The sequence below is a fragment of the Hemiscyllium ocellatum genome, chromosome 23 (genome assembly GCF_020745735.1).
Source record: "Hemiscyllium ocellatum isolate sHemOce1 chromosome 23, sHemOce1.pat.X.cur, whole genome shotgun sequence".
NCBI lineage: Eukaryota > Metazoa > Chordata > Chondrichthyes > Orectolobiformes > Hemiscylliidae > Hemiscyllium > Hemiscyllium ocellatum.
Genome location: NC_083423.1, coordinates 28,797,695 through 28,819,182, shown reverse-complemented (window position 1 = coordinate 28,819,182; position 21,488 = coordinate 28,797,695). Strand labels below are relative to the sequence as shown.

Here is a 21,488-nt window from a genome sequence, read left to right as displayed (position 1 = left end):
CTAAGCTTCACTTGAATTTCATGTTCTATTTTCTTACCCTGTGTTTATTTTATATTCTATCACCCTGATGTTCCAACTGAGACAGGAAATATCAAGTTATTTAATCACTTTTGGCCTTTCAGTGCAGCCCAATTTTAGAATATAAGCAGGACATCAAAACAGAATCCATATAGTGTGAAAGATAAAAATGACATTTTTATTTAGTTAAGGTTGGCTGCTAGACCTAGTGAGGCACTTTAAAAATAAAGCTCTTATGGTAGCTAATAGTAAGAAACCCGAGTGTCAGCCACTATGGGGTGAAATTGCGTTGAGCAGACATCATGCACAGCAGTAGGAGGAGGATGAGTAATGAAGTCTACCCTGTACTTCCAGCCGAGTAGATTGCAACTAAAATGCTTCATGACTCCTACAACCTTAAGGTAGTAATTATCATTGACTTCCTCAAGGCTAAGAATCTAGCAAGAGTTCTGGCATTCTTTGGTGCAAGTTGCAAATGCACATGAAATTGGCACCAGCTTGCTGGAACACCAAACAAAAACAGAAAATAAATAGAACAGTAGAATCAATGCTTTCTGTTTTAATACTGACTATGTCTGCCCATAATATTGCCTAAGCACAGAAATAATAATTAGTATTTTAATAGCAAGATGTGATGTAAGTTGTGCAATTTATATGTTTTAATATCATTTGTTTTAGAGTATTGCTTTTGTACTAGTGGCATATGAGTTTTTGTCTTTGTGTATGAGATGGTTTAATGATTAACTTGTCCGTATTTCTGGAGGATTAAAAAACCATATGAAAGACAGCCTTCCTGCAATGATATTGGGCATTTATTTGCATTGTATCAGAGTTTGAAATATTTTCTGATAGGAAAATGCCATATCTTGGAAAGCTTTGATTTATAGTTGTTTTTGACTTCCTCTCTTTTGCATAATAAACTTAAGTTTTATTGTTAAAACCAATTGTGCTGCATTGTGTATTTGTGCTTCACTGAAAGAGCACCTTGTTAAGTTACAATAAATGTGATTTATCAAGCTAGATTTTCAGTCTGGGATCTGGCTTGTCCAATAAGAGCATAAATTGAGTCAGAAGTTACACAGCACCAGGTTGGAGCTCAACAGGTTTATTTGAAACCACAAACTTTCAGAACACTGTTGTTTCATCAGATAAAGTGATGAAGGGACAGCACTCCAAAAGCTTGTGATTTCAAATAGACCTGTTGGGCTATAACTTGATGTTGTGTGACTTCTGACTTTGTTCACCCCAGACCAATACCAGAACCTCCACAACATAGAGTAAACTGAGATTATAGCAATATACAATTCATCTTATAATTAACTGCCCCTCAAAGAACAAGATAGGGGATTATCAAGTGGAATGCCTTTACTCAGTCCTTCTACAAATGTACCTCAATGAAACAGCAAACCTACAAATAGATATTGAAATAGAATAAATATTGTTTTTTTTCTTCATTCAAATCAAGAGACTGATTTCATGAATGGGTAGAAATTGCCCCCAAGCATCACGTTTAGAAAAAAAAAAGCCTTACTGGAAAGGAAGCCTGACCCAATATTTTATCAGTTCATTTTTTTGGTTTTCCTGCAGTTGTCTAGCAAGCAGGAGGACACTTCCACTCTCCAGTGGTAGGTCATACATCTGTTTTGGGTTCCTGGAAAAAATTGTTTTGGATAAATAGAAAAGGAGTGGATTCTAACTCCTCTATATCTCCCAGTGGCAGCTGTCCAGTTGTCAACAAAAGATAAGATTCTATTTGCACTTTTAAAAATCCTTCCCCTGGACACGAGGAATGAGAAATGCCTTAGACTCCAAATTGCACCACCACATACTTGTCAGCACCACGCTATCATTACTTTACCAGCTTCACCACCAGTCCCAACTTACAAAGGTTTGTCTTCAGACCACTGAGGGAAAAGCAGCCTGAAATCCATCCATATCAGAAGGGTCAAGTTGCTGGGAGGTACAGCAGATAACCTACTCAAAGTTAAAAATGACACAACATCAGGTTATAGTCCAACAGGTTTATTTGGAAGTACAAATTTTCAGAGGGCTGCTCCTTCATCAGGTAGCCAGTGGGACAGGATACACAGGATACAGAGTTTATAAGTAAAAGATTAAAGTATCATACAATGTATTAGACAAACCTAGATGGCTGTTAAGTATGTAATCACTTAGAATGGGAAACCTGCATCCCCATACTAAGTGATTAAAGATTTAACAGTAGTACTTTCTAATAAATCTGTTGGACTATAACCTAGAGTCGTGTCATTTTTAACTTCGTCCATCCCAGTCCAACACTGGCATGTCCACATCGTAACCTACTCAAGTAATGGAAACAGGAAAGAATTTATCAGCCCTCACAGTCTATACTTGTGGTCTATCTGAAGCTCAATGTAACTAATTGCACATTATACATGTTGCAACAATGAACCTCCGTCATTGTAGCTTTTTTTATTTTTCAGGATCAAATATTCACAATTGAGTCAAAGAATGAGTCTGGAAAGGGCCGTTGCTCATTTAACCCTCAGGTTAACACAGTGTCCTTTATGATCAGTGAGTAGAATAGCTTAAATGAAAACACTTATTCTATTTTAAAAATATAATAATATCAAAATATGTTTTAATAATATCTGTGATTCTTATTCACTTTCTCTTTAGATGAAGAATTATTTTCAGGAATGTATATAGACTTCATGGGCACTGACGCAGCAATATTCCGCAGTGTGACAAGAAGAAATAGCATAAGAACAGACCAGCACAACTCCAAATGGCTAAGTGGTATGTGCATATGCATGATTAGGTTATGTTACATTTAGTTAATTAACTAGTTTGGCTGAACCTAATTACATTTATGCCAACAACAAAAACACATAATTCTTGAAAGGTTTTTCTCCTTCCTAGATTGAACTTAATGTCTCATCTTGTTTTGAATTCTCATTTCTTGAACTATGTGGTACATGACTGTCATTAGGGAAGATTTGCAAGGTGTTCTCATTGCAAAGGTATAGCTATATTGCAGGGATTTGTTTACTCAGCGCGTGTATCAAATTTATTAATTTTTGAGTTTTGAAATCAGCCTGAAATTTGTGGAAGTGTTCTTAAGGATAGTTAAGAGGTAACTTATAACTTAATGCCTTGGAGGTGCCGATGTTGGACTGTGGTGTACAAAGTTTTAAAAAATTACATAACACCAGGTTAGCGTCCAACAGGTTTATTTGGAAGCACTAGCTCTTGGAGCGCTGCTCCTTCACCAGGTGGCTGTGGAGTCCACAATGAAGGAGCAGTGCTCAGAAAGCTAGTGCTTCTAAATAAAGGTAGTGGCATGTTGGCTCAGTGGTTAGCACTGCCGACTCACAGCACCAGGGATTTGGGTTTGATTCCAGTCCCGAGCAACTGTCTGTTTGGAGGTTACACATTCTCCTTGTGTCTGCGTGTGTTTCTTCCAGGTGCTCCGGTTTCCTCCCATAATCCAAAGATGTGCAGGTCAGGTGAATTGGCTGTGCTAAATTGTCCATAGTGTTCAGGGTAAATGTAGGGGAATGAGTCTGGGTGGGTTACTCTTCAGAGGGTCAGTATGGACTTGTTAGGCCGAAGGGCCTGTTTCCACACTGTAGGTAATCTAATCTGAACCTGTCGGACAATAACCTGGTGTTGTGTGATTTTTAACTATTGATTTAATGATGTTCTTAGCTGGCAATAAATATTAATAATTCCATATGCTTAGGTTATATGAACTTACATTTTTATATGAAGCAGTGATAGAATATCATGAGCATATCTGGTAATGCTTCCTTGTCTGGGTCAGCAGGTTGTAGGTTCAAGCCCTTCGCAGAGAACAAGCATGTAACTTAAGCTGACGCAAATCTTTTTGTTACATATTTTCATGTATTTTTCAGTGTTCAATATGTAGAACTGCATAGAATAGAATTATATAGAATTTACAACACTGAGAAAAGCAGGTGATTTGGCCCAAAATAGTCCATAACAGTGTCCATGCTCCACCAGAACCTCCTCCTATCCTACTTCATTTTTCACCGTCTGCACGTCCCTCTACTTGTTTCTCCCATTTATGAATCTAGTTTCTCCTTAAATGCGTATACATTCTTCCAACCTTCCTAAGCTTGCTCATGTAGTGATGTTTGCATTAGAGTGTATCCTAAGGTTTTTGAACTTGATCAGTTCAGATTTCCGAATTTTGATTTGAATTTGAATTGTCTTTAACATTGACTCGAAATGTTCCTGTTGGATTCACTGTTGGATTCCTTTCCTTCTATTAGAACCTGTGTTTGTCGATGCCCAGATCATTCCCGATGGCACAGACCCAAATGATGCAAAATTATACTTTTTCCTACGGGAGAAAGTGACTGATGATAATGGCAATACCAAGCAAATTCTCTCCAGGATTGCCAGAATATGTCCTGTAAGTAAATCTTTCAACCAACGATTCCATGATTTCTTCAGTATATATCGCATGGGCAGCAAACATGTTGAATAGATGAAGCTTGGCTTGTTTAACAAAACTGATAATTTGAAGCAGATTTTATTTTACAATTAGAATGAATACCTCACTCACTATGTGAGTCTCAAGAGTGAATTTAGAGAGGCAATTTCTGCCATTTCCATGTCTTGAACCCAAGTCATCTTGTTTTCCGAGGGTCACAATTAAATAATGACCCGTGAGCAAAATTTCAAGGAGCCCAGGCCAATTGCCTTTGATTAGGAGAGAAATAATACTCTCCTGTTAAAAATGTTTTTTCTTATTATTTTAAGCTTTTAAATGTTCTGTTTTCCCTCCCTTTAAATTATCATTCTGTACTCACTTCCATTTTCAATTCAATCACTCATGTACTGCAGACTTAGACATGAGGGAATGTTCTAACCAGCCCCTGGGGGAGGCTCCAAAATCAATTGCGATTCTGTTAAGGTGAAAGATTCTGGTAGTGATTGGGTTGGCAGACGAATGGATGTTTTGAGATTCTTGGTTGTGTAGCTAGGAGTTTATTTTGTTTTCAAAGTTTGTGAGAAGATTTGTAGCTCACGTGCTCGTTGTGGTGGTTCTGTTCGCCGAGCTGGGAGTTTTTCTTGCAAACGTTTCATCCCCTTTCTAGGTGACATCTTCAGTGCTTGGGAGCCTCCTGCGAAGCGCTTCTGTGCTGATTCCTCCGGCATTTTTACTGGTTTGAATCTGCCGCTTCCGGTTGTCAGTTGCTGTCTGCTGCAGTGACCGGTATATAGGGTCTAGGATGATGTGTCTGTTGATAGAATTTGTGGATGAGTGCCATGCCTCTAGGAATTCCCTGGCTGTTCTTTGTTTGGCCTGCCCTATAATAGTGGTGTTGTCCCAATCGAATTCGTGTTGTTTGTCATCTGAGTGTATGGCTACTAGGGATAGCTGGTCGTGTCGTTTCGTGGCTAGTTGGTGTTCATGGATGCGGGTTGTTAGCTGTCTTCCTGTTTGTCCTATGTAGTGTTTTTGTGCAGTCCTTGCATGGGATTTTGTACACTACGTTGGTTTTGCTCATGTTGGGTATCGGGTCCTTTGTCCTGGTGAGTTGTTGTCTGAGAGTGGCTGTTAGTTTGTGTGCTGTTATGAGTCCTAGTGGTCGCAGCAGTCTGGCTGTCAGTTCAGAAATGCTCCTGATGTATGGGAGTGTGGCCAGTCCTTTGGGTTGTGGCATGTGCTCATTTTGTTGTCTTTCCCTAAGGCATCTGTTGATGAAATTGCGCGGTATCTGTTTTTGGTGAATACCTTGTATAGGTGTTCCTCTTCCTCTTTTTATAGTTCAGGTGTGCTGCAGTGTGTTGTGGCCCTTTTGACTAATGTCCTGATGCAACTTCGTTTATGTGTGTTGGGGTGGTTGCTTTCATAGTTCAGGACTTGGTCTGTGTGTGTGGCTTTTTTGTATACCTTCGTGGTGAATTCTCCGTTCGGTGTTCATTGTACCATCACGTCTAGGAATGGGAGCTGGTTGTCCTTTTTGTTTCCTTTGTTTCCTTCACATTATGTCTTTGCTGTTTTGTCTTGTGTTTAGCAATCAGAGAGGGAGAGACATATTTTTAACTGAATGTGCAAGGCTGTCTGTACACAAAATTGGTTAGTGATAAGGTAAAGTCACTGTAGTTCAACCAAACTGCAAGGTTACTCTCTCATTCAAGAGACATACTGATGGTGATTTAACGTGAGGGTCATCATGACACAGGTAAGGGAAGAGGTTGAGAAGGAGAGTTCTTCATGGTAACTTCAGCCAGTAGAGGAATTGCACCCATGCTATTGGCATCATTCTGCATTACAAACCAGCTATCCACCCAACTGAGCCCCTATTTGACGTAGTGATCAGGGACAGGAGGTGGTGTTAGGCTGATTGTGTGACTGGAGTCCAGTGTCCAGTTACATGCCACAGGGATCTGTGGATCTTTTATTGTTCATGATATATGTAAATGGCATTGATGAGAATGTGTTTGCAGATAACACCGGAGATTGGTTCAGTAGTTAATGATGAGGAAGAAGCTATTAGGTACATGTTGAATATGTTGACACATTGGTCAGAGGGGCAAATCAGTGACTGTTGGAGTTTAACCATAGAAAGTATAAGGTGATGCACAGTGGAAGAAGGGAATAGACAATGAAATACTCAGTGACTGGACACTTAGAAATTCAGAGGAACAGATGATCTTAGAATGCTTGTACACAGATCCCTGAAGGTGCGGGACAGAACAGAAGGATGATTAAGAAGGCATTCCGATGCTTGCCTTTATCACATGTGGGTAGATTACAAAAGCAGAGGCGTTACGTTGGAGCTGTACAAAACTTTGGTTAGACCACAGCTCGTGAACAATGCATAGTTCTGGTCACCATAACTATAGTAGGATGTGATTGCACTGGAGGGGATGCAAGGGAGATTCACCTGGACATTGCTTTAATTGAAGCAGTTTAGCAATGAAGGGAACCTGGATAGGATACAATTGTTTTCTTTTGAGCAGAGGAGGCTTTGGGAGGACCTGTTAAAGCTGTACAAGATTGTGAGTAGCATGGATAGGGAGCAGCTGTTCCCCTTAATTGAAGGGTCAATAATGAGGCACGCATAACTTTAAGGTGAAGGGTAGGAGGTTTAGAGGGGGTTTGAGGAAAATGTTATTCCACACAGAGAGTGGTGGGAATCTGGAATGGACTGGCCAGGAAGATAATTGAGGTGGGAAACATAACAAACTTTTAAAAAGTATTTGGATGAGCCTTTTAGTGTCATCACATTCAAGGTTATGGCCAAGTGCTCGGAAATAAGATTAGAAGACAAATTTCTTTTGAGGAGAGGGGATGGTTTATCAACAAACCCTGCCCTTCTTCCTGTAATCAATCTCTATAGCCACACGAGATCATTGTTTGGCTTTTTTGAATGCCATCTATTCCTTTGAAGTGTTGTCTGAATTTCCCTGACTACACTCTAGGTGCAACTCTATATGGTTCCTCTCTAGACCCAGTTTAACCTACACAGGATTCTTTTAGTCAGCCACTGTATGTAATATTTTAGGTATCCTTTGGTTCTTATTTTCTTTTATTTTAAAAAAAGCATATTTTGTCACTAAAGGCTCAATATATCGCTAAATAATATTATGATCCATTGTCAGAACACATTTTTTGTGCATTAAGTTGCCAAAATATGATTGAAGTATGATATATTCCTGTTATATATGTCTGATTGTAATATCCCTGCCCATATATGAATAGTCTAATGTAACCTTTACACCAATTCTGGCATCATATCATGTAACGTTGTATTCGTCATTCACGAGACAGCAGAATAACTTTCAGTTGCTTTTTCTGTCCTGCCCATTCATGTTATGTTCATGATGAAGGGGAATGTTCAGCTCTGTTGAGTCTGGATAGCCACAAATGTGTTTGTCAAATTTAATTCCTTCACATTCCATGTCTTTTCATGATAATGCACACTAAGGAGGCTAAACAGAGTATTCCCATTCCTGATGAAGAGCTTATGCTTGAAACATCAACTCTCCTGCTCCTTGGATGCTGCCTGACTGGCTGTGCTTTATCAGCACTGTACCTTTTGATGGGTAAACAGGGTAGATAGGAGAAACGTCTCTTTGATGAAAAGGCAAGAACTATAGGAGGTGAATAACAAAAAAAACAAAAGTGACATGAGGAAAATCTTTTTTGTGCAGACAGCGGGTGGGATTTGGATTGTGCAGCCTACGATTGCGTGGGAGGTAGACTCGGTCATGAATTTCAAAAATGAATTGGATTATTATCTAAAGACAAAACATTACAAGGTTACAGGAAAAAGGCAGAAGTATGAGATCAGCCACGTTTCTTTTGCAGTGCACCAGCATGGACAAAACAGGCTGAATGGATTCCTTCTGAAATGTAACCACTCCATGATTCAGTGATTCATGTACTCACTTATTGGAAAGCATTAATGATCAGGATAATAACTGTGCCTCTTCTTATAAATTATAAACTCCACACAGTACAGAGCTGTACCCAGGTACTGTATAACATTAGTTCATCAAGTGTTTAGAAAAAAAAGTGAACCGTACATTTATAGAGCACTAAGTGTAACATCATCGTAATTAAACTTCTTATGAACTCAATTTCAACATCTATCAAAAGAGTACAGTCATTGTAAGGCTTAGCCAGAGCGGATGTAGAAGAAAATATGTCAAACCTCATCCATTCATGAGGATTTATTCAAACTCAGTAAGCTAGTGAATCAGAGCTATTCAATGAACGCAATAAGTTAAGAAGCTATTTGATAAAGTTCTGTGCATGAAACTTTGGAAGAAATTGAGCTTTTATGAAATTAATGGCAAATTGAAAGTCAATCAGCTGATGCAAAACAAGATGTAATGTTAAATGACGAGATATTCTGTCTGGGAACTGTGAGTGAAGGAGTTCTGCAGAATTCCATTGCAACTCTCATGATTGCATTATTCATAAATAATTTGGGACTGAGCAATATATGAAAGTATAACAATATATAGTATAGAAAATATATGGAAATAATATCATATATAATATTGAAACATAGAAACAGGAGCAGGCCCATTGGTTCTCCAAGCCTGTTCCACGATTCAATAAAATTGTGTTTGATCATCCAGTTCAATGCCTTGTCCCCACTTTCACCCTATATTCTTTGATCCCTTTAGCCATAAGAATTATATCTATCTTTTCTTGAAAACAATCAGTGTTTCACATCAACCACCTCTTTGAGGAAGACACTTCCACAGGCTCACCACTCGCTCGATGAAGAAAATGCTTTCCATCTCAGTCCTAAATGGCCTACCCCATATCCTTTGATGGTGATCTCCCCATCTGGACTCCCCACTCCTCACTCCTCAGGACTATCTTTCCTGCATTTACTTTGTCTAGTGACATTAGAATTTTCAGGTTTCAGTGTGATCCCCCTCACCCACCATCATTCTGTTCAACTCCAGTGAAAACAGTCTTAACTGATCCAGTATGTTACCATACATTAGTCCTGCCATCCCAATAGCCTTCCTCAGATAAGGAGACAAAAACTGCATGCAATATAGAATATATCACGTTAAGCTATCACATGACAAAGAGAGGACAGGTGGATAAAATTCACTAAACCTGTACCATTTAAGCAGTTGGTTTGAAGAATGATATTTGGATTTAATGAAGGCAAATTTAAGTAAGTACATCTTGGAACAGGAAACAGCAGATATTTGTACAACATAGCAAGCTTTAATTTGCATTAAAAACATGATAAGTATGTAAAATCATGTAAATTCAAATTTCAATGTCAGAACTGAGTATCATCCATTTTATAAATATTGTGCACACACACAAGAGCCGTCTTAGTAAAAGTGGAAAAAATTAGTTTGGATGTAATTATTGGTCATTCACTGACATTTTCTTGTCCTTTTAAACCTGGTGAGAGCACAACTAATCAAATAATAAGAGAACATGCTGTAAGTTTAATTGGCTTAATGTTTTAGGCCAATGACATTCATCAGGATGTTATCTGTTAATTGTACTTCCCTTGCCACAGGTTGTGCCAGTTCTGCTGAGTATTCCAGCATTTTCTGTTTTTATTTGAGATTTCCAGCATCTGCAGGTTTTTGCTTTTAAATTACATTTATTTAAATATTATTTACGTCCTGAACACTTTTAACTGAAGAACATATGATCCAAGCCTTCAAAATCTTGACTCCCATCAATCAGAAATCGAATGAATCCTTTTGACATTGATTGCAAGAGCAGAAATTGGGAACGTGGGTTCTGCTGCTTTGATTGTGTTGGCAATACATATTAACATCCATATATGCGACTGACAATGTGATGATCAAATATAATGTTAGCCAAAGGATCGATATTGTGAGGGCTTGGGGATCATTTTCCTGCTCTTGTCTGAGTGGTGCCACCTTCAGCAGGCAGATGGGACCTCAGTTTAACATTTCTTTCAAATAGACGTACCTCTGACAATGCAGCATCCCTGCTCAGTTCTACTCTGGAACATCAAGCTTGAGTTTTTGTACTGAAGCCCAGGCATGAAACTTATGCTCAAAAACATGTCCTTCAAAAGCTGCCAACTGAGTCACAACTGACAAAGCTGACTTGGTGAAATAGTGTCAAATAAAGTGTGAATCAATACAGATTGTGACAATTAAGTGGTCCATGATATGGAGAGAAAGAAACTGTTGACATCTTTCTCGAGGATTTGAGATTTCTGGTGAAGAGAGTTCCTGTGAGGTCAGATTAATTGGAAGGAACTGTTGAAAGGTATGGATTTGAAGGACCAAATCTTTTTCTGTCTCCTATTCTATTGTCCAGTGCATTCTTCTTTAAATATTAGGTCTGATTCACAAATCAAAACGAAAAATGCGTCTCAAAATGTAGGCCGAAATTCAAAGCTTTGGTGCCCAGAATTTCCATGTTACTTGATAGTTTTAAACTTGTGTTCATAATTTTCTTTACAAGAAAGATTAAATTAGAGTATACATCATTAAATAAAGAAGTGTTTTCAAAAGAATATGTGGAAGATCAGTTTTCAAACTTTGTTTGAGGAAACCACGCTAAGTCAGCTCACTCCTCCAATAACTGCAACAGTTGGCACTCCTGCAATACAAACAGTGTGGAGTTCTTGCAAAAACATTGCCTCTGGGTTTGACTCTGTGTGATGTGGGTGGGGTTGGAATGAGTTAAAATCAGGCCTTTGAGTGCTGTGTTAAATATGGATCTTTTTGCTTGTCCAAAGGAGTTGTATGACCTTCAAATAGTGCCAAGACAGAAAAAAATGACCTGGAAGCCACAGAAGACGCATACTTTAATGGAGATTCGTTGTTTTAAAAAAATTCTACCAGGCAGTTTTGGATAAAACCAGAGATCCCCAAGGAGTCTCATAGACTGATGGTCCTTTCGTTCAAGTTAGGAATGTTATATGCATGCAAAATACCTCATAACCATCTAAGGCATCATAAAGGGGGTTTTATGTCACAAAGTTATGAGTTTGCAAAATCAACAGAGAATGAGAAAGTAGAAGAATTTATTACATTCCAAAAACTTAACCAGTCTTTTGCTACTCTGCAGAGGCAGGTGAAAAATAAACCAAAGAAAGCAAGATGTCATAAAATCAATGATTAAAATGTAAGTTTAAATTTTTTGACATTGTACCATTGAAGATAGTTAGCGCAAATTGACTGCTAGCCAATCAACCCATTTTTCACCACCAATTATTTTGACCATTATGAGTTTCTCAAAAGGACACATTAAAATTACAAATACAGCAAGAAACCATTCTGATAATTACATTGTATAAATTTTAATGTTTATAAAGTCTTCAATGCAGTTTAAAATCATTATCTTAGAAGACTGGGAAATCATGAAGGTCAGCTTCCATGTAAATGCTGAGAACATTCTACTTCTCACAACCTGCCTGAACCTTTCCACTGGCACTCGGCTGCAACACCGAGGGTTGAATCTTCCCATATTTTCACTAAGTCTCGTTTTTGTTAGGTTTCAGGGTGGGGAGCTGTCTGTGAGCCCGAGCAAGTTTTCTTGTGCTGTCATCCTACTTTCTCCTCATTAACTACTTACCATGCCGTGATAGTAACCCTCTCGTCAGATGCCAGCCTGATTCTGCCACTTGACTTAGCTGGAAGTATGTGCACTGGTGCCATATTTTAAAGGCTATTGCCCTCCCAGTCGAGTTTTGGCAGTCTGGAGATGACCTGCACGGTTTCCATAATTTGCCCCAGACACAACGGACACAGGGAAAGTGGTGCCTATCTTTGTGAGACAGGGACTTGGAGGTGGACAGGGTGGTGCAGAATAGGGATGTCCTCTTCTCTCAGGATTGGCACAGGAAGCCACGACACCGACAGACTGATCTGAGGTTGCCACTTGCATCAGTACAGTCTCCAAGGTTCAACGAACTGGTCAGGAAGAAGTTCAGTCACCTGCTACACTCTATGAGGGTAGAGGCTCACCAATTCTCTCTGCTACCTCACACTGACTCGACTCTGCTACCTACCCATCTCAAACCAAGGACCATGCTCGACCACTCTCACTCACTACTATTTGCAGCATCTAGCCTCAAATCACTCTCACTTAGCACAGTCCCTCACCCTATTAACCCTGCACAGTCTCTGTGCTGCCCATTCACTCATTCACTCAGGACTCATCTCCACCTTGCCCTACCTGTACCAGCCACTTTCACCCCACTCAATCCCTTCCGTTACAGGAGATAACAGCCCATAATAGGGCTGAAGATGTCAGGATGGGAACTGTGGACATACTGAAACCAAGCAAGTAGTGTCATCCATTGTTGTGCTACTCAGCCATGGCGCCTCCTGTAAATGTATTGTTCACATGCCACAACATCCAACTCTTGGTCATGGCACTTTCTCTCTTCTGCCTATTGCAGGATGTTTGCAGTAGCCAAGTTTCAAGGATCTGCCCCACAGGACATTCCCCTCCTCCAGCTCTGAGCAAAGGAGCATGGATGCCTCCATTGAAGCCAAAACAGCATAACATTTTGGAACAGAAGTTAGGCATTCAAACCATTGAGTCTGCTCTGCCATTCAATTATGGCTGATAGTTTCTCAGCCCCATTCTCCCGCTTTCTCCCCGTAACCCTTGATTCCCTTCACAATCAAGAACCTATCTACCTCCACCTTAAATATGACCTGGCCTGCACATCCTTCTGTGGCAATGAATTCCATAGACTCACTACTCTCCGCCTGAAGAAGTTCCTCTTTTCTAAAGGGTCTTCCATTTACTTTAAGGCTGTGCTCTTTGGTCTTAGTGTCTCCTACTAATAGAAATATCTTCCCCACGTCCAGTCTGTCCAGGCCATGCAGCATTCTGTAGGTTTCAATTAGATTCTCCCCTCATCCTTCTAAACTCCATTGAGTATAGACCCAGAGTCCTCAAAGATTCCTCATATGTTAAGCCCTTCATTCCTAGGATCACTCTTGTGAATCCCCGTTGGGCCCACTCCAGGACCAGTACATCCTTTCTGATATATGGGGCCCAAAATTGCTCACAATACTCTAAATGTGGTCTGAGCAGAGTTTTATAAAGCCTTAGAGGTACATCATTTTTATATTCTAAAAATAAATGTTTACATTGTATTTGTCTTCCTAACTACCGTCTCAACCTGCAGGTTTACATTGAGAGAATCCTGGACCAGGTCGCCCAAGTCCCTTTGTACTTCAGATTTCTGAATTTTGTCCCCTTTTAGAAAATAATCTATGTCTCTATTTTTCCTACCAGAGTGCATGACTTCACATTTTGCTGCATTGTATTCCATCTGCCACTTCTTTGTCCCTCTCCTAACCTATCTAAATCATTCTGTGGCCTCCCTGCCTTCTCAGTACTACCTGTCTCTCCACCTATCTTTATATCATTTGCAATCTTAGCCAAAATGCCCTTAGTTCTTTCATCCAGATCATTAATGTATAAAATGAAAAGTTGTGGTCCCAACACTGAGCCCTGTGGAAAGCTACTTGTCACCAGCTGCTTTCCTGAGAAGGAGCCTTTTATCCCCACTCTCTGCTTTCTGCCAGACAGCCAATCTTCTATCCACCCTAGTATGTTGCCTCTAACGCCAAGGACTGTTATCTTACTCAGCAGCCTCCCATGCGGCACCTTGTCAAAGGCCTTCTGGAAGTCTAGGTTGATATATCCATTGGGCGCTCCTTGTTCTAACCCACTTGTTACATCCTCAACGAATTCTAGTAGATTTGTCAGACCCCCCTTGATTAAACCAAGCTGATTTTGCCCTACTTTACCATGCCCCTCCAAGCATTCAGTAATATCATCCTTCACAAAGGACTCCAAAATCTCACCAACAACCAGTGTCAAGCTAATCAGCCTGTAATTTCCTGTCTTTTGCCTTATTCCTTCTTAAACAGGGGAATTACATTCATGATATTTCAGTCCTCTAGGACATTTTCTGACTCCAGTGATTCCTGAAAGATATCCACCAATGCCTCCACTATCTCTTCAGCTATCTCCTTCAGAAGTTTGGGGAGTAGTCCATCTGGTCCAGGTGATTTATCCACCTTCAGACCTTTCAGTTTTTCTAGTACTTCTCCTGGGTGATTGCCATCATACTCACCTCTGTAACTGGCTGTCTTGAATTTTTGGGATATTACTCATGTCTTCCACCGTGAAGACTAATGCAAAGTACTTATTCAGTGCCTCTACCTTTTTTTTGTTATTACTACTTCTCCAGTGTCATTCTCCAACTGCCCAATATCCACTTCTGCCTCTCTTTTGCCCTTTATATACCTAAAGAAACTCTTTCAATCTACTTTTATATTACTGGCTAGCTTGCCCTCATATTCAATTTTCTCCCTCCTTTTTCTTTGTTGTCCTCTATTGGTCTTTGGAGGCTTCCCAATCCTCTGGCTTCCCACTGCCCTTTGCCTCATTATATGCTTTCTGTTTAACTTTTATACTGTCCCTAACTTCCCTTATCAGCCATGGTTGCCATATCTTTAGTCTGTTACTTTTTCCTAGAGATGAATCTGCTGTGTCTCCAGAATTACCCCCAGAGACTCCTGCCATTGCTAGGCCCCTTTCCCAGTCAATCATGATCATCTCGCCTCTAAGGTTGCCTTTATTCAACTGTAATACCATTATATCTAATTTCGCTTTCTCCCTCTCAAACTGCAGAGCAAGTTCTATTATATTATGATCACTATCTCCTAAGGGTTCCTTCATCTTAAGCTCTATTATCAATTTGTCTCATTGCACAACACTAATCTAGCATTGCCTGTTCCCTAATGGGCTTCACCACAAGCTGCTCCAAAAATCCATCTCAAAGACATTCCACAAATTCCTTTTCTTACGATTCACTACCAACCTGATTTTCCTAGTCCACCTGCATATTGAAATCCCTAGTGATCACTGTAACCTTGCATTTCTTACTTGCTTTTTCTATCTCCTAGTGTATCTTGTGTGCCAAATTCTGACTACTGTTTGGAGACCTATACATAACTCTCACTATGGTTTTCTTTAACCTTTGCAGTTTCTCAACTCTACCCACACAGATTCTATATCATCTGACCCGTACTTTGTTTCTTGCGATTGATATAATTTCATTCCTTACTAACAAGGCAACACCACCCCCTCTGCCTGTCTTTTTGATAGGATGTACATCCTTGCATATTCAGCTCCCATGCCTGATCACCTTGCAGCCATATCTCTGTAGTGCCCACCACATCAGAGCTGCCAATTTTGATCTGCACCACAAGCTGGTTTACCTTATTTTGTGCACTGCATGCATTTAGTTGCAACATCTTCTGTCCTGTATGTATCATCCCTTTTCTCATTGTTATTCATTTATCCAGCATGTTTGAAGTTTGATTCCTAACCCTTTCCAAACACTGTTCTATTTTGCATGCTGGAATCTTTAATAACCTCTCCTGAGTTCTCCTTTCTTTTAATCTTTTTTCGTACTTTTCCATGCAGTTGAATCCACCCCCACAGATGTCGACCTGCTGCTTTGATTCCCAATGGCCATTATACTTCTTGGAGTTTTACCCTTCCCTTCACTCCCCCACTCTTTAGTCTAAAGTCCTTTTTACCCTTTTCACTAGAACATTGGTCCCAGCTCAGTTCAGGTGGAGACTGTCCCAGCATTCCAATACTAATGCCAATGCCCCAAGAAAAGGAATTCTGTTTTCCCACTCCTTTTTTAGCCACGTTTACTTCCCTTATTCTTGCGACCCAATGCCAGACTGCCTCCCGCACTCACACTAGCTCAGATACTGACCCTTCAGTGGGTTATTTCCTAGATTAGAGTTGGGGGACGCCTGCTGGTAAGCACTTCATTGCCACGTCTCCACAGTTGATTGAGGAAGAAACACTTTGGGCCATTGGCACTGCCAGAGAGCAGATACCAGCTCAGGACCAGGCAGGAGGGGTCTCCAATGTATCGGCAGTCAGGGTCTTCATCAACATCTTCAATCAGACTCAGGAGCAGCAGGCAGGTTTGCCAGGGGCACTGGGCAGCTCAGCAGCAATGGGGTTGGAATCCTGCTGCCCAGGTTGGCAGCTGCTATGGAGAGCCAGGTCTATGTTTCAGAGTCTGCTGGATAGGTGCACAGACGTTTTCCCCATTACTCTAACCAATTGTACATAACACTAATGGGGAGGAGGACTGTCCCTCACAAGGAGACAGGACAATGCTGATAGAGTTAGTATTGGAATCAGCTTTTATTATCGTGCACTTAAGTACAGAGATACATGAGTGCAGTGAAAAGTGTACAAAGTTGCCCTTTCTTAGGTAGGAAGGTACAAAATCTTAAGTATAAATTAGAAAAATAAAATTAAAAGTTCAGCTTTACGGTCCTTCCAAAGCAGAGAAAGAGAGGAAGGAAAAAAATAAAAGCAGACAATTCTGCGCTGCTCTTAACCTGGAGGCCAGGAGCCCCTCAACTCATTACCACAGACACCGCCCGAGGACTGGGGAGAAGTAGAAAGGAAACAATTACATGAAGAAAGGGAAAAGAATGTAAAAAAAATGGACAGGGTGGAGGAGCTCTGGCTCAGGAGCCTTATTCTGCATGTACCCAGTCAGAGGAGGAATCTCTCTCACACACACACACACACACACAGACACACACACACACACACACACACACACACACACACTTCCCTCCCCAGGGATCTCCTCTCAGGATATTTAAGAGGTGGCCAGGCTTTCCTGCTCCTGCCTGCCTGCCATCCTGAACCTGTCCGAGCTCATGTTAAAGAGAGTGCACTTGCCTTTGGGGCAGGCTATACTCGGTATTTCTGGACTCTCAAGACAAAACTGCCCCTGACATCTCCCAACAGATATCTATAAGGCCAATAGGCTCCCTCCACCCTGCTACCGAACTTGGGATTGCTCTGAGACATGGTGAGAGGATAGAATGAAGCAGATGTCCACGAGGTCAGGGAGAGATGTCACTGTAAATAAACTTTCACATTTGTGAATTTGTGTTCTTTTTCACCATCAACTGAGGGGGTGTGAGCCTCTGTCTTACTACAACTGCAATGTTGAAGGTACAGAGTGCACCCATCAATAGTGCTACATTATAATCAATGGTCCAAGGTGTGAAATGAGTAGCTCCAGCACCATATCCAGGGAGTGGGTAATTGTCAGGTGACTGAAGCTTTTGCAACTATGTTCATCTTTCCAGATCAGCAAAAACTGCCTTTGCATATCAGATGTCCATGGGATTTACTTGTTATCTTGCATGATGTGGTTAGGAGGGCTTGGGGCAAGGATTTGTTCTGCACTCCTGCAGACAGTCAGTTAATGCCTACGGTTCACACAGCAATTATATATCCCTGGTATATTTCAGCTTCAGTGATTGGGTGTCTGTGCAATTCTGATATCCTTTGAAAGTCTCCCATTACTTGAAATTGATGCTCTCTCTCTCACACAGAATGAAGCACTTCAGAGCCCTCTCTGACTTTGTGCACTTGTTATTTATAGTATGATGGACAATAACAGCACTTGCTCCTCCAGCAGTGAGTCTCGGGCTCCACCTTACTGTCTTGGTGAATTCCCCAAAATAAACACCCCCTTCCTGGTAGCCCTGCCCATTAACCACACTGGCTGTGCATTTCCTCAAGACCCCACCCAAGTCATCTATCAAAGTTTTCACTTATCCACTTTACACAGTCAGCCCCATTAAATAAACATGGCACATCTGATAGTGCACTGAGTCCCATGAAAGCCAGACTGCTGCTTATGGAAATTAACCCCAACTCCCACATGACCTGTTTTCCACCCAAGCTCCATTATCCCCTCCCCTTATTTATTTAGCTGCCCACTTTTAGCACTGTCATGCCTTCTCCATCCCAGCATTCTGACTTCAATCCCCACACTTATATTCCCCAGCATTGCTGGCCCAGCAGTGGCCCTTTGACTAGCATGTTGCCTAGCTTTGTGTCTGCTCTAAAGTGCAAGGGAAGGCAAGGTTCCAGGAGACTTTAAGGTGCAGCTAAGGAGATATAGTGCTAAAATGCAAGGCAAGGCAAGGCAATGGCAAGGGAAGGAAAGGCAAGATAGGGATGCTATCAGATTCTATAAGAAAATGAGCAAGTAAGCAACCCTGGGTGGGCTTGTCCAAAATGTGTGCTGGTTATCTGTCCCTACATGCAAAGTGTCTGCGCAGCAACATTCCAATGAGAAGAGCTGGAGAACTCCAAGCTGCATGTGTAAAGTTACAAAGTGTACTGTAAGTGGTTCAGAGATGTGCCATGATGGTGTGCAGAGGCAAGCATATGTTGGATGCCACTGTTTCAGATTATGTGGATGTGCAGCTGATGCCCATTGATTTTGATGCCATTTGTCAAAGATGGAAATCGAGAGGAGCATGCTGGTGTCACTAGTTACCCGCTTGAGTTTTCATAGTGGGTATTCTCAGCATCTAGTTTCCGTTTTGTAGGTGGGAGAACGTAACAGTGCATATTAATGAAGTGAGATTCAGTCACAATGAGGGTCATAATGAGCAATAAGTCCTCTTAATAGGCTTCTTGCTGTTTCCTAGTGTGAAATTGGAGGGGTTAAGAGAAGATTATCTTCATTCCAAGGTAATGACATGCTTGATAGGAATTTCTAAATACGAAAGCCAACATAAAAGATCACCAATGTTCTATACTACAGCTTCAATTAAAGTGATCACATACAATTTTAACATCTGACAAACAGATGTTCAAAGTATTTTTAAAACCACCAGAATTCTATTTAGCCAATGCGGTTTTGATGTTGTGCTAACAATGTTATAACTGTGAGCCATAAGCCATGGAACAAGTGTAAAATCCATTTTTCCTCTCACAGATGTTTTAATGGCTTCCTTCATTTTGCAGTTACTATAAATTTCCTTTATTGTCTAGAATGACATAGGAGGTCAGCGCAGTCTTGTCAACAAATGGACAACATTCCTAAAGGCGCGATTGGTGTGTTCAGTGATAGATGATGATGGCACTGAAACTCACTTTGATGAATTACGTAAGTAAAAAATATTATAACTCTATTTTACATATTGTGTACTTTATTATTAAATCTATATTGCGGGACTATACCTTTTTATAGGTGTTCCTCAACAATATTACATTGCCTTTGTTACAAGTGTCAAATATTTCTTGCATAATGTGCTGTCTGGTGGTATAACTGCTGTAAAGAAACTCCCGCAAGAGTTACGATCTGATCTACTGAGTGGAGATACTTTTCCCATTACTATTGTTACACCACCCTTCACAGTCACAGCTTTATTGTCCTCTTTTTTTTTCCATTCTGCCTGCCCTTTGAAATATTGCAACACTGGAGTATTTATTTTCCAACCATGGTCACTTTATTGTCATTTCCCTAAAATGATGTTTAAACCAAAACCATTTATCTCTCTTTGTTGCTACTTTATCTATCCTTTAGAGAATACTTTTAGAATTTCAATGTATTCAGAAAATGAGCTTTTAATCTTCTTTTACGATTGTATTAATCTTATTTCTATCTGCTTCATGAATGAAGCCCCACGTATCCTGTACCCCAGTTCCTGTTTTTCTTTACCTACAAGGTGATGTTTTTAACCTTGCACTGAGCAGGCATCACAACCTTCAAGATTCCAATTCCCCTGATGAGGCTTTACCATGTCACTACCACATTCTTTTGCACTCTCCCCAACTGCAATATGGTGTGATGGTCAGTTTGCACGGCACTCTGCAATTCTTGTTCACATCCGTATAGCAAGCAAATGTCTTGCACCTATTGATCAATGTGAAGGACAGAATTTCTGCCATCACGAAATCTCCAAACCTGCCTGATGAAGGGCTTTTGCCCGAAACATCGACTCTCCTGTTCCTCGATGCTGCCTGACCTGCTGTGCTTTTTCAGAACCACACTCTCGACTCTAATCTCCAGCATCTGCAGTCTTCACTTTCTCCAAACTTGCCTGACTTGCAGTCACAAATATTCCTGACCGATTCAAATATTCAATTTAACTGAAGGGTTGTGACTGCCTCTTAAAACAAAGTATCCAGGTAATCCTCCACATTCCTGGTGCTCTACAATGTTTGCAACTCAGACTCCAGCTCAGCCCGAGTTCAGTGTTCACTGGTGAAGTTCAAATACAGGAACAGAACTGGATGTTTTCCCATTATGTGTCTATTGTCAATTTATGTCTTGTGATGGGATAGCTGGAGCTAACAGGAGTTAAGATGATAAACAAAAGCCATTGTAGTCCATCTAATGAGCTCTGTAGTTTATTACTCCATTGCTTTCTTTTTGACAAAATCGTATCCATTCTCTTTCGAATTTGCTAAAGCTTTCCACATTCAATATTTCACTTGACAACTGTCCCATACTTTCATGTTCTTCTGTGGAATCTTAATTCTAAACTTTTCATTCCATCTTCTGAGTAGACACAAGCCAGTAATACCTCCCCCTCTCTTTTCCTTTATATAAAGACAGTTCAAACACTGAAGGCAAATATTATCTTGCTGTAATGTTGGATGGAATTGTTTCTGAAACATTAACAATCTTTCTGCTGTTCATACAAACATACAAAACAGGAGCAGAAGTAGATCATTCAGGTCCAACAGCCTGCTATGCCATTCAGTCAGATCATGGTTGATCTGAAATTAGATGAAGGACTGAAGATGCTGAGGATTTGAAACAAAAGCAGAAATTGCTGGAGACATCAGCAAGTCTGGCAACATCTGTGCAGTTAATGTTTCTAGGCCAGTAATCCTTATTCAGATCCATTCTGAAGAAGGGTCATTGGACTGGAAATTTTAATGTTGATTTTTCTTCACTGAAGCTGCCAGACCTGCTGATTTTCTTTAGGCGTTTCTGTTTTTGGTTCATGTTTGATATGTTTGCATTTTGAATTCCACATTCCCAACTATCCCAATAATCTTTTATTCCCTTACCTAAAGAGAATCTAACTATTTCTGCTTTAAAAATTCTCATTGATCTGCATTCACTGCCTTA

The 21,488-nt window shown here is 40.4% G+C and overlaps 1 protein-coding gene across 2 annotated transcripts in view; it reads left to right on the top strand.

Annotated features, from left to right (window-relative positions):
* sema3c (sema domain, immunoglobulin domain (Ig), short basic domain, secreted, (semaphorin) 3C) overlaps positions 1 to 21,488 on the top strand; it is a 171,232-nt gene that overhangs the window by 99,595 nt on the left and 50,149 nt on the right. For both annotated transcript variants that reach the window (XM_060842840.1, XM_060842839.1), the window contains exons 6-9: positions 2,481 to 2,571; positions 2,677 to 2,796; positions 4,296 to 4,438; positions 19,397 to 19,511. In XM_060842840.1, coding sequence (XP_060698823.1) covers positions 2,481 to 2,571; positions 2,677 to 2,796; positions 4,296 to 4,438; positions 19,397 to 19,511 — 469 coding nt within the window. The remainder of the gene's footprint in view (positions 1 to 2,480; positions 2,572 to 2,676; positions 2,797 to 4,295; positions 4,439 to 19,396; positions 19,512 to 21,488) is intronic.